This window comes from Lissotriton helveticus, chromosome 10, assembly GCF_964261635.1.
Source record: "Lissotriton helveticus chromosome 10, aLisHel1.1, whole genome shotgun sequence".
Taxonomy (NCBI): domain Eukaryota; kingdom Metazoa; phylum Chordata; class Amphibia; order Caudata; family Salamandridae; genus Lissotriton; species Lissotriton helveticus.
Genome location: NC_136071.1, coordinates 602,649,244 through 602,663,763, shown reverse-complemented (window position 1 = coordinate 602,663,763; position 14,520 = coordinate 602,649,244). Strand labels below are relative to the sequence as shown.

Below are 14,520 nucleotides of genomic sequence, written 5' to 3'. Positions count from 1 at the left end.
CTGTTGCAAATAAGTTTTAAAAAAATAGGTGCAAGAACACATCCTTCTTTGAGCTCAGAATCTGTCGGACTTTTTGAGGTTGCAGTATCACCAGAGAGCTTTATGCGTACCCAGGTCTTGGCTAGAGTGACATAATGGCTTTTTACCATTTGTTTGGTATCGATTAAGGCAACCCTTGATACTGATCACACTTCTGAAGGAATTCCTGATACAGCATGCCCTATCATAACATCTTTTTTTTTTGTTTTGAAAACCTTTATTATGCAGTAAGGAATATACAAATACGGGCCTACAACCAGTCAGGCCGGCCACGACACAGTATGAGAGGCCACTGACTCCGGAAGGATGTTCCCCAGAATCAGCCAACAATATAGGAGCAATCAGTTCAGTTTGAAAAAGTTAAGTACGGCCATCGAGCAGGATCAAAGAAGGTTAATTTTATAATAAGGAGCATAGCAGGATCAATTGCAATGTATGTATATCCGAGTTTCCATAGCGGGCAAACAGCAAAACATATGGGCATCAATATGGATAATCTTCAGCAAGAGTTTACGTCAATCAGGATATGGACGCCATATATCAGAGCAGTACCTACCGTGGCTCGTCTCATGTCTACCTATCACCCAATTACATGTTTTAGACAGAACGGAGGAACCGGAATAGCAACAGTGAATATAATCATCCGCTAAACCAACCTAAAGAAGAAAAAGAGGGGAGAAGGGAGGGAGGAAAGTGGAGCAATAATATAAGCAAGAAAGAGAGAACGCCGCGCTGATGCAGGCGCCCCACAGCAATAAGCACGCAGAGAAAGTAAGGATATCGCCAGCAAGGTGGGCATGTGAGTCGTAATAGCAATGTGGCAAAACCGTAAGAAGGAGAAGAACACACCTCCAGTTCCCACCCTCAATCATACCATGGGAGACAAGCACAGACGCGGCGCTCCGATAAAGGGATACAAAAGAGCCATAGAACTAAGGAAAAGAAAACAGAGAAAAAGCCCCAGCCCGCCCACCCCACCCTGCACCCCTGCAGAACGCTACGGCCAACCCCCCCAGCAGCGTGCCTGTTGCCCTAAATCAGAACCCGAAATATAGAGAAGTCAAGAGAGAGGAATAAAGAGGCAAAAAAGGGGGGAAAGAAATCAAGAGGGGGGGGAAGGAGACATCAATCGAGTCGTTCGGTCCCAACCCCCCGCCCACCCACACAATTGTGCAGCGTCTAAACGAGATCGACACAATCTCAGGTATCATAAACTCTCAAAGGGATCGTCCATTTTATCAAGATTGGGGGTCTGCCTCATCACAATCCGTTCACCGGTAGTCCTCAGGGTTCAGTGTGGCTCACCCCTGGCCTTTCCTAGTCATCACTACCACACATGAAAGAGCAGTGGGAAGCAAACAGTTCAAGATGGATAGGCTACTCGATCGGAACAAAACAAGGCAAGGGTGTAGACCAGGGGGCCCTGGCAACCAGCAACAAAACAAGAATCTTTCTCTGCAGTCCGGAAATCTTAACAATGACACCAAGAGCAACAAAAAACAGGAGTTCAGTCTCGCCGTGTAAGAAAGCAGAGGCTCCCCTGCAGTACAACAGCACGACCTCACCAAAGTAGATCGGAGCAGCAGTCCACAACGCTCCTCGAACACTCGAGCAGGATCGGGCCCCAACATGGAGCCCACGCCCTCGCACTCCACACTCACAACTGCCAGGAGAGTCGGGGCCGCAGGCTTGCAGTCTTGTCGATGCACAGCGGTAGCACTCCTCGCAGCAATCGAGGGGGACGAGGCAGCGCCACCACGAAGTCGAGCCGCATCCATGAAGAACGGCCCATCAAAGATGGCGGCGGACCGTATACCTTTCACAGGGGCACCGGGGGCCAAGGCCGTATGCAGAGACTGCAGGGCGTCAAGGACATCACCAATAGTGGGCTCACGCTCACATGACCAGGCCCCCGCGCACTCCAGCCACACAAGTCCGCCGCCCGAGGGAATCCGTGTCCCAGGACGTCGGCCGCCATTTTGCGTGTTCAGCCGCGTCACCACCCTCCGCAACTCCCGGAGCGGGCTCGTAAGCGAGGACACCCCTGGAGTTCACTCAGGCCCCAAAAATGGCAGTCTTGGTGCGGAAAGATGCGCCACCAAATTTGGGGGGTCCGCCTGCGCCACCACCCGCAGGCATCACAAGCCAACTCTGGGCGCAGGGCTTCAAGATGGCCGGACGAGGCAGCAACGGGGGCGTCCTCCTGCACGGTCTTCCCCCATCCACGGCGCGCCGCGCCCTACCACGGGGCCTCCCGGCCGCTGGAACGGGCCCGGTCAGTATCCACCGGAACAATCGCACAACGGCCTCTCACAGTCGGCCCTCTCTCCCGCCGGGGGCCGCCGCCGACACCGCCACCCCGGCCGGTCCACGCAGGCAAGGCTCCGGTCTCCACACCGCGAAGGCCCCGGACCAAACAGGAGCACAGCTTCGGATCCACAGCACGCAGGAGCCCCCAGGCCAGACGGTGAGTTTGAGCGTTGCTTCACGTTTCCGTTTCTTCCCGAGTGTGTCGTCTCGGGGCAGGATATTTGTCAGGATTTGCGTGTTGGGCAGGAAGGCTGACGGAGCCGAGCTACAGAGCGGCCATTGCGGTCACGAGCTTGGCTCCTCTATCATAACATCTTTGCTAAGGCACCTCCTACCAAGGGATCCACGATTCCATAGTGCGGAATGCCTTAAAGAGCACCTTTTGCCAACAGATTCTGTGATACAGCGCACCATATATAAGGGATCCATGATACACATACTCCATTTTGAGAGTATATGATATAGTGCATCCTGTTTATAGAATACATGATACAGAAAACTTTATGTGTGGGATTCACGATACATCTCTTCCCATTTGGAGAATGCAAGGGACAGCCCACCAGATTTTGGGATCCCTCCGTAAAGCAAACCCTATACAGAATCCCTAATACTGCACCCAGTTTAGAGAACCCACGCTTCTGAAGCACCCCCCCGTCATTGGGATCCCAGAGACAGCCTTTCTACTACAGTAGTAATGTCACATTTTTTTCAGGCACTTTTATATAGTCTTATTACTATAGGGACCTTCATGATGCCACACCTTATCAAAATACTTCTAACTGAGCCGAATCTTATACACACTTTCGCCCACACTCCCTATTAACTAACTTGTAGTAAATTCCCACCGTATTGCACAATGCTCCTAACACACCTAGGCTCCATAATATGGCTGTGTAATATAGAAACACCGCATCAGCTGTCATTTGTGCTACAGCCACTCCCTGTAATAGGATCTCCTGACAACCTCCTCAAGTCTTGCCTGCATTTTGGGATGGGTTTCACTCCTGCTTTTCTCTCTGTTACAGTAAACCAGTGCCTGACCGAGATGAAGACCCGGGGTGTCGCTATGGTGCCCAAGCTGGCTTTGGATGTGATGGCATGTGAGGTGGCACGAGTCCTGCAGCTGACTGACAACTTCATTGTGCCCATCAGCTACACGGTGCCCCGAAAGGTGAGAGAGAAGGGTGCCTATGATTAATCCTAATGCCCTGTTGCCATCAAAAGCATGTTTACTCAGTCTTAACCATATTGCGACCTCCGCTAAGGGCCTGGCCCATTTTAGACTCACATGTGTGTTCACTGGCAATATCCTTTCTGCTGTGAAGAACTTACTGTACGGCTTGTCTGCTGACCAGACATTTGCATAACAGTACAGAGAGAGACATATTCTACTTTTTTCCTGGTTCCATGTGTAAAGATCGCAGTAATTTTGCAACAACAAGGGACCTGCCCCTACTGTGTGTGAGGACCTACTTCCACCATACTATTATTCAAGCTGATACCTTGTTTTTAGGGCATCACATGCGGGGGGTATGCTTTTCCCTTCCGCTAAAGTGTACTCAAAATCACTGTTTCGGATTTAAAATACTTGTGGTATTGTGGTGACTACAATGAACCGCTACCAGTAGAAGTGTTACTAGTGTTATTTATGTGAGTGCTGATATCTCACAAAAAGTGAAGGACTGGTCTCACACACCACCGGGTGTCATGCAATGCGGTTCATTGTGGTAAACAGTTCATGTTGGAGGCTGCCGTCTACCAGTACCCCGTGCCTCTGGTTCCTCTAGTCCAGATTTATCTGGTCATTGTGGTTACACATTGTGGTGACTACAACACACACTCATAAAAAAAAGCAATCTTCACAGTGATAAGAGTGCACAATAGAAGAAACAAGAAAAAGTGTGGAAAAAAGTTTGGGAAAAAGTTGGCAGTGCCTCACGGGAGTAACACCAAGGGAGGAAACACAGACTGGTACTCGCCTGTGTCCTCACGATCTCATCATCAGCATCTGCCAACTGTGAATAAAGTAGACAGAAAGAAAAAGTGCAGACTGAACAATAACCAAAAAAGTGCTGTGTATAAGTGACCCTGTGAGGTTACCAAACTCTGACCTAGAGATTTGGTAAACCTGCCAATTAAAAGGAGCTAGGCTACACTGGCTATAATATTTTTATTCCATGCTGTGTGCCTGCTCTATTAAAAACCAACATGTTTCATTGCCATGCTCAATTTACCGGCAACTTCATCAGGGTTGAGGTCAACGAGTTCTCTGCACCTTGTTTCTCCGTTTATTGTACCTGTAGTCACATATAAAACATACCACATAGTTAACACACATATCTTGAACCTACTTCAACTAGAAACCTGACAACTGGGATATATATAGCATGGTACAGCTTGATATATGTTCCCTTCTCGATATTTACCAGGTGGCTGCCGTTCTTGTGTATACCAGCGCCCCCGTAGAAGAAACTAAAAACCCGCGGGTCTCTGTAGATTCATTACAGGTCCCGGTATGCTGCCTTTGGTCAGTCTATAATGTAAAAAAGACATAATAGCATTAACTTTTGTCTCGCCGCTATTGTATTACCCATTGGCATCAGTAATATTAGCCGTCCCTCTTTTATAGAGCTTGCCAAACTAGACGGGTCTGAGACTCCTCTTATTGCCAAGCTCCTTTTAATTGGCAGGTTTACCAAATCTCTAGGTCAGAGTTTGGTAACCTCACAGGGTCACGTATACACAGCACTTTTTTGGTTATTTTTCAGTCTGCACTTTTTCTTTCAGTCTACTTTATTCACAGTTGGCAGATACTGATGATGAGATCGTGAGGACACAGGCGAGTACCAGTCTGTATTTCTTCCCTTGTTGTTACTCCCGTGAGGCACTGCCAACTTTTTTCCAAACTTTTTTCCACACTTTTTCTTGTATCTTCTATTTTGCACTCTTATCACTGTGAAGATTGCTTCTTTTGATGAGTGTGTATTGTAGTCACCACAATACCACAAGTATTTTAAATCCGAAACAGTGATTTTGAGTACACTTTAGCGGAAAGGAAAAGCATCAGACCACATGTGATGCCCTAAAAAGAAGGTATCAGCTTGAATAATAGTATGGTGGATGTAGGTCCTCACACACAGTAGGGGCAGGTCTCTTGTTGTTGCAATAGTATTGAGTGGGGGGGTCCTGTTGTTTATTCCCCTTTTTCTTCCCCCTGGGGCTCCGATTTGTTTAAAGATCGCAGTAAAACAGACAGCTGGTTAATTGACCTCTGCAAGATGACCTTAGGAGATAGGATTGAAATATAAGAAATACCTTTTAGCGAGGCAAGCAGAAGCTACTGGGTCCAACCATAGAGTTTGAGGCCTTTAAATCCTTACGTCCCGGGCCCAACTTACTAAGGGGTCTGAGTAACTGGTCCCATTACTACCCCTTCAGCACTTGATTTGCAGTGGTAGTGCTGGTCAAGCAGTTCAAGGCTTCTCAGGGGGTGGTAGGTGCAAGGTTTACATGGACACAAGACTCAAAATTCGCACAGTAACCCTATTAAATGAAGGTCAAGCCAGATATTTATATATGAACACAAAATGAAATATGGCACACCACAAATAATATGGACAGTCTTTGTAAGGCCAGCACTCTAGTGTTGTCCGGGTTAGATCTTGAGTCCCACTTCTCTGCCTACAGACTATGGTTATTCCCCATTTTCTTCAGGCACCCTTCAGGCTTGGCCGCACAAGTGAGTCAAAGTCTTAGAAGTTCCATAATGGCTTTTATAAAAGTCCTATTCTCAGTGTCATAGGTGTATAGTCAGAGCAAATTTCCCTAGAGGTTCTGCAGCCCGACTATCAGTTTAACAGGCTCCCAGTAGTGTAGTGATATGAAAGGCCCAGGCTGTGTCAATGGCCCATCTGGCTGCTGTGAGTGGGGTGCAAGCATCCTTGGCAATCCTCTGTTTAAGTGGTAAGTCCTCCTAATTCCAGTTGCCGGTATCAGGATGGCTTCTGAGTTCTAGTGGTTGACTTGCTGCTCTGCTTGTTTGAGTTGCAACCCGCGACGTTTCACTTTTGTACGCTGCTCAATTGTGACAGCTGTTCTCTTCACCGTGGCTCCACTTGGCATACAGAGGTTGTGAACTGTAGTACACAGGCATCTGCCCCTCTAGGTCACAGCAGTACACAGACCGACAGCCCACTTTGGTCACAGTGATTCACCAAGGAGATGGCCCTTAATCTTCACGGCGACCCCTACTTGGCACACAGTGCTTGCAAAAACGGCACACTGCATGACCATCATCTCACATTTCCATTCAGGGATCCGCTCGGCAGGATCCCCACTGGAACTTGCTCCCTCCAAGCACTCTCCTACTTCACACAGTGTCCTCTGGTCTCAATGGCAGGCAGATGCTTATGCTCCCGCCTCCAGGGCACGTGGTCTTGATTCTACTGGGTCGTGGCCCCATCACACAAGAGGGAGACTAGCAGACCTTGGTCCCTAGTCCTGCTCACAACAGGCAGAAGTAATTCTGAGCTTCTGTACGCAGATGTACAACCACAGTTTGACCATTCGACATTTCACAATTTGGTAGATTCAAGCTCCACTTTTTATAATCCGTTTTCAGACGAAGATATGATTTAGTGTGAGGTTCGGGTTAGGGGTGTAGATCTCTTTAAAATGTCACTCCTCTATCCTGTGCTTTGCTGAGGAAGCCTATCATAGTAGGAGCAACTCCAACTTTGATAGCTCCACAACCCAGGAAATGGGAATGACTCCAAAATGACACACCTGAATGACAGCCTCACTCATACATGCTTAACAAAAGGTTACAAAGGCCCAAACCCTGCCCGTTATGATTCCTTGTCTCTGTATAGTGTTTCTCTTGACATCCTCATCCTTCTGTGGACCTTGTGTTTAGGCCTCACTGACCAGTGACCTTTTCAAAATCAAAGAACCCTTTTGAAGTGTACAGGAACCATGACTCTCCCTTTCTCCAGCATGTATACCAACTTCTGGAATGCGTCAGTCCACAAATCTGTCTGGGATGGCTCCTCTACCTCCACATGCCTTTCCAAGACCCTGGGTTTTCAATATGGAACCCACAGGCCTCCATGTACTGTACCACAAGCATGCCCACATACATCACAGCAAGCACAATCAGCTACATGTGCACTGCTCAGAGTTATATGCTAGCATGATGTAGATCAAGAGCGAGTTAAGCACACAGCAACAGAAGTTTATATGAGTGGGCCAGCAGGTAAAAATCCTATTCACTCTACTGATCATTATTACAAAAGCACGGTATGCCACCACCACTGTGCCCGTGCTACCTCTTTCTTGGTAAGGAAAGTAGCCCTTTACCACTGCAAGGGTAGTGCTTTGTGTGCCCCTCTTGCTTTAACAAGGCAGCAATCCATGAGACAGGCCTAGTTCATGATTCATGTTCACCCACAACCAAAAATCGGCACCAAGGAGTGAGATATCTTTGCAAGTGGCACACTCATGACAGGGATGCACCTCTATGACAAACAAACGGATGTCTACGGGTCAGGAATCAAGAGACACAAGCTTTCTTGCCTTATATGATAAAGCTGAGAGACTACACTAAGACCGGATCAGAGGATCTTACAAAAAGGCATTTTCTGTGGATATAAATTGATCTGATCACAGTAGGTCCCAACGCATATGAGGGTACCCATCAGTCACCACTCGGAACCGCCCTTCATCATTTGGACTCCTCATGGACCTCACTCCTTGAGATCTGTGTAATGGATGAGGACTAGATGGAATGTCCACCATACACAGAAACTCAATGGGGGGCCCTAGTGATGTTAACTTAGTATCTCAACTAGTGAGTGACTGAATTGCAGTGCATGTGAGAGTGAAAAGTGTATTAAAATTGGGTGAGTGAACAATAGTCCTTTATTATTTTGCTCAATCCTCCAATGCTAAAAACAAAGCAGCAAAAGAGCAGTTTACAAAATTTGTATATAGGTCGACACGTTTCAGCAATTTAGGTGGACCAAGTAGTCCTTGCTTTCATCAGGCCCAAAGTGTAGGTGCTACTGCAAATAATGTGACAAAATAACAACTAATGATAGAAAAAGAACGTGGGCACCTGATATCCTAGGTGTCTGTTTCTTTCCTGCGGATAGGACAGTTTCTGTCACTATTCTGCAGGGGAAATGAGCCTCGCCTCACCTGGCAGCGGCTAAGGGAGAGGAAGCGCCGCTCTATCCGTCGGTACTTCATGCCGGTGTCACATTATTTGCAGTAGCACCTACACTTTGGTCCTGATGAAAGCAAGGACTACTTGGTCCACCTAAATTGCTGAAACATGTCGACCTATATACAAATTGAGTAGTTATATTTTGTAAACTGCTCTTTTACTGCTTTGTTTTTAGTATTGGAGGATTGAGCAAAATATTAACCCCTTCGACGCTCATGACGAGCTCAGCTCGTCATGGAGTTTCCATTGATTTCAATGGAAATTCAATGGTCCTCCTAGCACACCCCTTAGCATCCAAGTGGTTAAAGGACTTTTGTTCACTCACCCAATTTTAATACACTTTTCACTCTCACATGCACTGCAATTCAGTCACTCACTAGTTGAGATACTAAGTTAACATCACTAGGGCCCCCCATTGAGTTTCTGTGTATGGTGGACATTCCATCTAGTCCTCATCCATTACACAGATCTCAAGGAGTGAGGTCCATGAGGAGTCCAAATGATGAAGGGCGGTTCCGAGTGGTGACTGATGGGTACCCTCATATGCGTTGGGACCTACTGTGATCAGACCAATTTATATCCACAGAAAATGCCTTTTTGTAAGATCCTCTGATCCGGTCTTAGTGTAATCTCTAATCTTTATCATATAAGGCAAGAAAGCTTGTGTCTCTTGATTCCAGACCCATAGACATCCGTTTGTTTGTCATAGTAAGGTTAGGGAATATGTCTACGCATTGGTCATGAAATATTCCCTAGAGCCCCCACCCACCGTGTTGTTTATGTAGGGATGCACCTCTGTCACAATGCAGGGAACTTTTTAGTTCCAACCACTGGTTTTACTAAAACTGTGCAGAATGCATCAAATTAGATTTTAATATGTAATCAAATGTCAGTTTCACTTAATTTAATAATGAAAATACCATGTTAAAAAATAGTTATCGAGAACTAGGATTTAGAGCTTAGTGAAGCAATAGTAGCTGTGGTAACTGTCAAACAGCCACCGGCATCACAAAGTATTGATGTGGCATGAAGAATCGGGAAAAGAGGGCATAAGAAAACTTAGCATACACAAAGAAAGCACAGGACTGTTTCATGTATACATTTGCTCTGTGCTTAGTGCCCTATGAGCTGGGTCTCACAAAGGGCCTGCTATGTTTCCTTTGATATGCATTGGAATTTGGTCATCTGGTGACGAGCTCTGATAAACTACCATTTGTGGGTTAATACATTTCCAGAGACCTGCCTCTAGAGTTGAAACCCTTTCAACAGTGCCCTTTGTTACTCCAGCTCTGTTGCAGGGAAAGTACGACCATGCAGCATCAGCATGACATGGCCGTAGCCTCTTGCGCCTTTTCAGGAGCTTTGACACCCTTGAAGCATTTGCTGCTCTGTCCAGTCCTTCCACTACATACACTGCCTCAGGCGATCTGGCATAGTGGAGCTTGATTATTTGCACAACTGAACTCTGTCACTTTGGAAGAAGGACAATTTACTGGGGAAAGCCACTGCAGCGATCAGACAACCTCATAGTGATTGTCTACTGCCAACTCTCCTATCCTACAGCAGTTTATTTGCTCCACCTTTGCCTCACCCAACGCTAAAGCTCTTTGTCTTTGTGAGCAGTAGGCTTAGTTATTGGTCGGTGTGATAGATAATCCTAAATTCTCACTCACTTCCAAAGAATCCACTGTCCACTCCTTATCTTTTTAAATCACAAATGTTCCAAAAGTCTTCATCCTTTACTCATTCTGAATAAATATATAGCTGTTCACCTGCTTTAAAGACCTCCTGCCCCAAACACTTAAATCTAAGAGACCCTGGATCATTTCCAGTAAAAGGCGTAGCATACTGGAATACTTGTTAAAAGGAGGCAGCAGGATCAAAATCATTTATAAAACCTTAAGGTCTGAGATTCAAGATGATCTGGAAAAAAAATGAAGCTTCTTGGGCTGCAAAATTAGAAGATCCAGATGAAGACCTGGATAAAGCTTTACATTTAGATAAAAGGTTTTTACGTTCCTCTAATTTAAAAGCACAACACTTCAAAACGCTTTTAAATCTATACTACACACCCTCTTAATAGTTTGAATGGGGGAAGAAGGAGGATAACGGGTGTCCCAGATGCTCGGAAGGCCCGGTCGATCCCCTACACATGTTTCATCAGTGCGATAAGTTGAGTATAATCAAAAGTGAGATTGAGACATTCTGGGAGGGGTTGCTAGGCGACACGATCAGTCTATCCCCAACCTTAATGATCTTAGGAAGCGAAAGCAAGCTGGGCCTAAAGGTAGAGACAGAAGCTTTTGTATTTATGTCGGTGGCAGTTTTCCGTATCCTTATATCAGCTGCATGGAAGGATATGGTTGCCCCGTCTTTCCAGGTGTGGCTGACAAGACTCTTGGGTATACATAATTTAGAGTCTGCCTTATATGAGTCCAAGGGCAGAAAAACACGGGAGCTGGGGCTAAAGATATGGGCACCCCTGAAAAGCTGGAGAGATGCACGGGTGCACTGATAAACTACTATATATATGTGCAATATAAGTATATTTATAATGGTTTTATTTTATTCCCCGATCATGGAAGCACTTGTAACTTTGTAACTATGTATTTATTGAGTTTTCTCTTTTTTTTTTAACATTGCCAGTCGTATGATAAGATGTTTATGGCTAATTTTGTACCAATTCCAAATTCTCAATAAAAAAAAAGGCCTCCTGCCCAGTTTATTGGCACCAACCTTTGCTGATCTATCTACTGTGCTTCTATGAAAGGAATAAATAAGATAACTGTGGAAGGAATTTATTCTGACTTCTAGTTAACTCCAAATACACCCTACTGGCAGACCTCAACTTCCACCTCGACAACCAACTGGACCCCAGCACCACATCTCTCCTGGACAACCTCCACAACATTGGACTCCGCCAGATAGTGACAGAATCCACGCACTCAGCTGGACACACCCTTGACCCCCTCTTCACAACAGGAAACTCCATCAACTTCAGCCACACCACCGAACTCCCATGGACCATCGATGCGTCCACTTCACCTTCAGAACACCCACCTTCCACAGACACCAGTTCCTGCTCCCACGAAGAAACTGGATCAGAATCACAGATGGCCAGCTAACCTCATCACTCAGCAACTCCACCCCAACCATCGCGGAAAACGTCGACCCCCAACACCGCAGTCCGAACCCTGCACAGATGGATCTCCGACAGCGCCAACACCATAGCGCCCCCTCAAGAAAAACAACAACACACACGCCAAGAAAGCTAGATGGTTTACCACCGAACTTCGAGAGTCCAGACGCACTTGCTGCCGCCTCGAGAAGCCCTGGAGGAACACCAAATCCACACAAGCCCACAACAACTTCAGAGCTGCCACCAACACCCACCACCAACTCATCAGAAAAACCAGGAAATAAGCGATTGAAGACAGAATCTCCACTCATGCACACAACAGCAAAGAACTCTTCAACATCATCAAGGAGTTCGCCTAGCTCAACAGCGAGTCCACCGACATCCCTCCCTCACAAGAACCTCTGCGACAAACTCAGCACCTTTTTCCACCACAAAATCAAGAGAATCTACAACAACTTCGATGAAGACAACCAACACACTGAAACCTCACCAACCACCCCAACACCGTGAAGCCAGCGATTGACAACTGGACAGCCCTCACCACCGAAGACACACTGAAGACGATGAAGTCAATCCACTCCAGGGCCCCCACGGACCCCTGCCCCCACCAAATTTTCAACAGAGCCGCCAACTCCATTGCACCCATGCTCTGCCACACAATCAACCGCTCCCTGGCAACCGCCTCTTTCCCCGACGACTGGAAACATGCCGAGATCAACCCCCTCCTGAAGAAACCCTCGGCTGACCCCACCGACCTCATAAACTACAGACCCATCTCCCTGCCCAGGGAAAGGCATCGAGAAAGCCATCACCAGCCAACTCGCCACATTCATCGAAGAGCACAACATCCTCAACTCCTCCCAATCCGGCTTCAGAAAAAACCACAGTACGGAAACCGTCCTCCTCGCCGTAACAGACGACATTCGCACCCTACTGGACAAAGGAAAAACAGCAACCCTCATCCTCCTCAACCTCTCAGCGGCGGTCGACACAGTCTCTCACTGCACCCTAATACTCAGACTCCACGATGCAGGGATCCAAGACAAAACCCTCGACTGGATCCGCTCCTTCCTGTCCCACAGAACGCAGCGGGTCAGACTCCCCCTTTCCTCTCTGACCCTACACCAACCCCCTGCGATGTCCCCCGGGGGGTCTTCCCTCACCCCTACGCTCTTCAATGTCTACATGGCTCCGCTCGCCCCCATCGTCAGAACCTACAAACTTAAAATGGTGTCATACGCAGACGACACCCAACTCCTCTGCTCTCTCTCCAACGAACCCAACATCGCCAGACACAACTTTCGAGAAGGTATGGAAGCCGTCGCCAAATGAATGAAGAACAGCTGCCTACAACTAAACACCAACAAAACGGAAGTACTCATCATGGGCCCAAACCCAGATCCCTGGAACAACACCTGGTGGCCCCCGCCCTCGGAAGCCGGCCCACGGACCACTCATGCAGCCTGGGAATCATCCTGGACTCGGAGCTCAAAATGGACCGCCAGATCAACTCCGTCTCGTCCTCCTGCTTCCATACCCTCCGCCTCCTACGTAAGACCTTCAAATGAATTCCCTTCAAACACAGAAAGACCGTCACTCATGCCCTGGTCACCAGCAGACTCGACTACGGCAACCCACTCTATGCCGGAATGACCAAAAACCTCACCCGCAAGCTACAGAACATCCATAACGCCACAGCAAGACTGGTCTTCAACCTGCCAAGACACTGCCACATCTCCCAGCACCTGCGCACACTCCACTGGCTCCCCATCAAAGCTAGAGTCATCTTCAAAATGCTCACCCACGCTCACAAGGCCCTCCACGACACCGGACCAGCATACCCGAACAGCCGACTCAAATTCCACGCACCCAAAAGGACCCTACAATTAGCCCAGCTCTACTATGCCATAGTCCCCCGCACCAGAAAGACGAGATCGGGAGGCCTCTCCTTCTTCCTCGCGGCCAAAGCCTGGAACGACCTTCCGGTCCACCTCAGACAGACAACATCGCTCCCCATCTTTGCAAGAAACCTCAAAACCTGGCTCTTCGACAGACCCCCTCCTTGTGGAACCTACAAGTTGAGTTGGGAGAGTTCCATACGTTTGTATTTACCCTCATGCAAGTTCTGTTTTTTGCTTGTAATGTTTGGAATTTCTGGAGTTTCTAGTAATTCTTTTTTGCTTCTGGAACTTCTCAATTCTGTGTTAAGAGGCTGTTCTAGTACTTGGGGTTTTCCTGACATATGGCTTTTGTGCTATGCATTTGATTTTGAAATGTATTGTAGACTCGATTCGAAGCCTGTGGAGGCCACCTAGAGCTGGCAGGATGTGATCAAATTTCTTTGTGTCTATGAGTAATGTTACTGTTGTGTGTAGAACTGCTTTGATTGGACGTGGTTGCTGGTATGAATTCCAGATGAAATTGCGTTGTAGTAATCAATTCTAGAGATGAATAGAGCGTGTGTTGAGTTTTTTTAACCTGATTTTCTTAGAAAAACTATATTTTCTTGAGCGCTTGCATGTGATAGTGTAAGGATTGTGCAGTATTAACAATGTGTGAGTTAGATATTAATGTTCTCTCTCTGATTGTGGATTCTAGTGATTAGCATGAATTGTGATTTTTGTGAATTGAGCATTAGACATTTTTCATCATTCCAGTTTTGTAATTTCTTATGACAGTATTGAAGTGTTAAGAGGGCATCTTAAATTTCTATAAATCTGGTATAGTTGAGTGTCATCTGTATGGTGATGTATGAATCCTCAGTATGTCAATTCAGTGCATCCATATATAAGTTGAATATGGTCTG

At 46.9% G+C, this 14,520-nt stretch overlaps 1 protein-coding gene across 2 annotated transcripts in view; it reads left to right on the top strand.

Moving 5' to 3' along the window:
* The window catches only part of CORO7 (coronin 7), a 996,081-nt gene that overhangs the window by 800,703 nt on the left and 180,858 nt on the right, over positions 1-14,520 (top strand). For both annotated transcript variants that reach the window (XM_078663134.1, XM_078663135.1), the window contains one exon: positions 3,375-3,520. In XM_078663134.1, the coding sequence (XP_078519260.1) occupies positions 3,375-3,520 (146 nt within the window). The remainder of the gene's footprint in view (positions 1-3,374; positions 3,521-14,520) is intronic.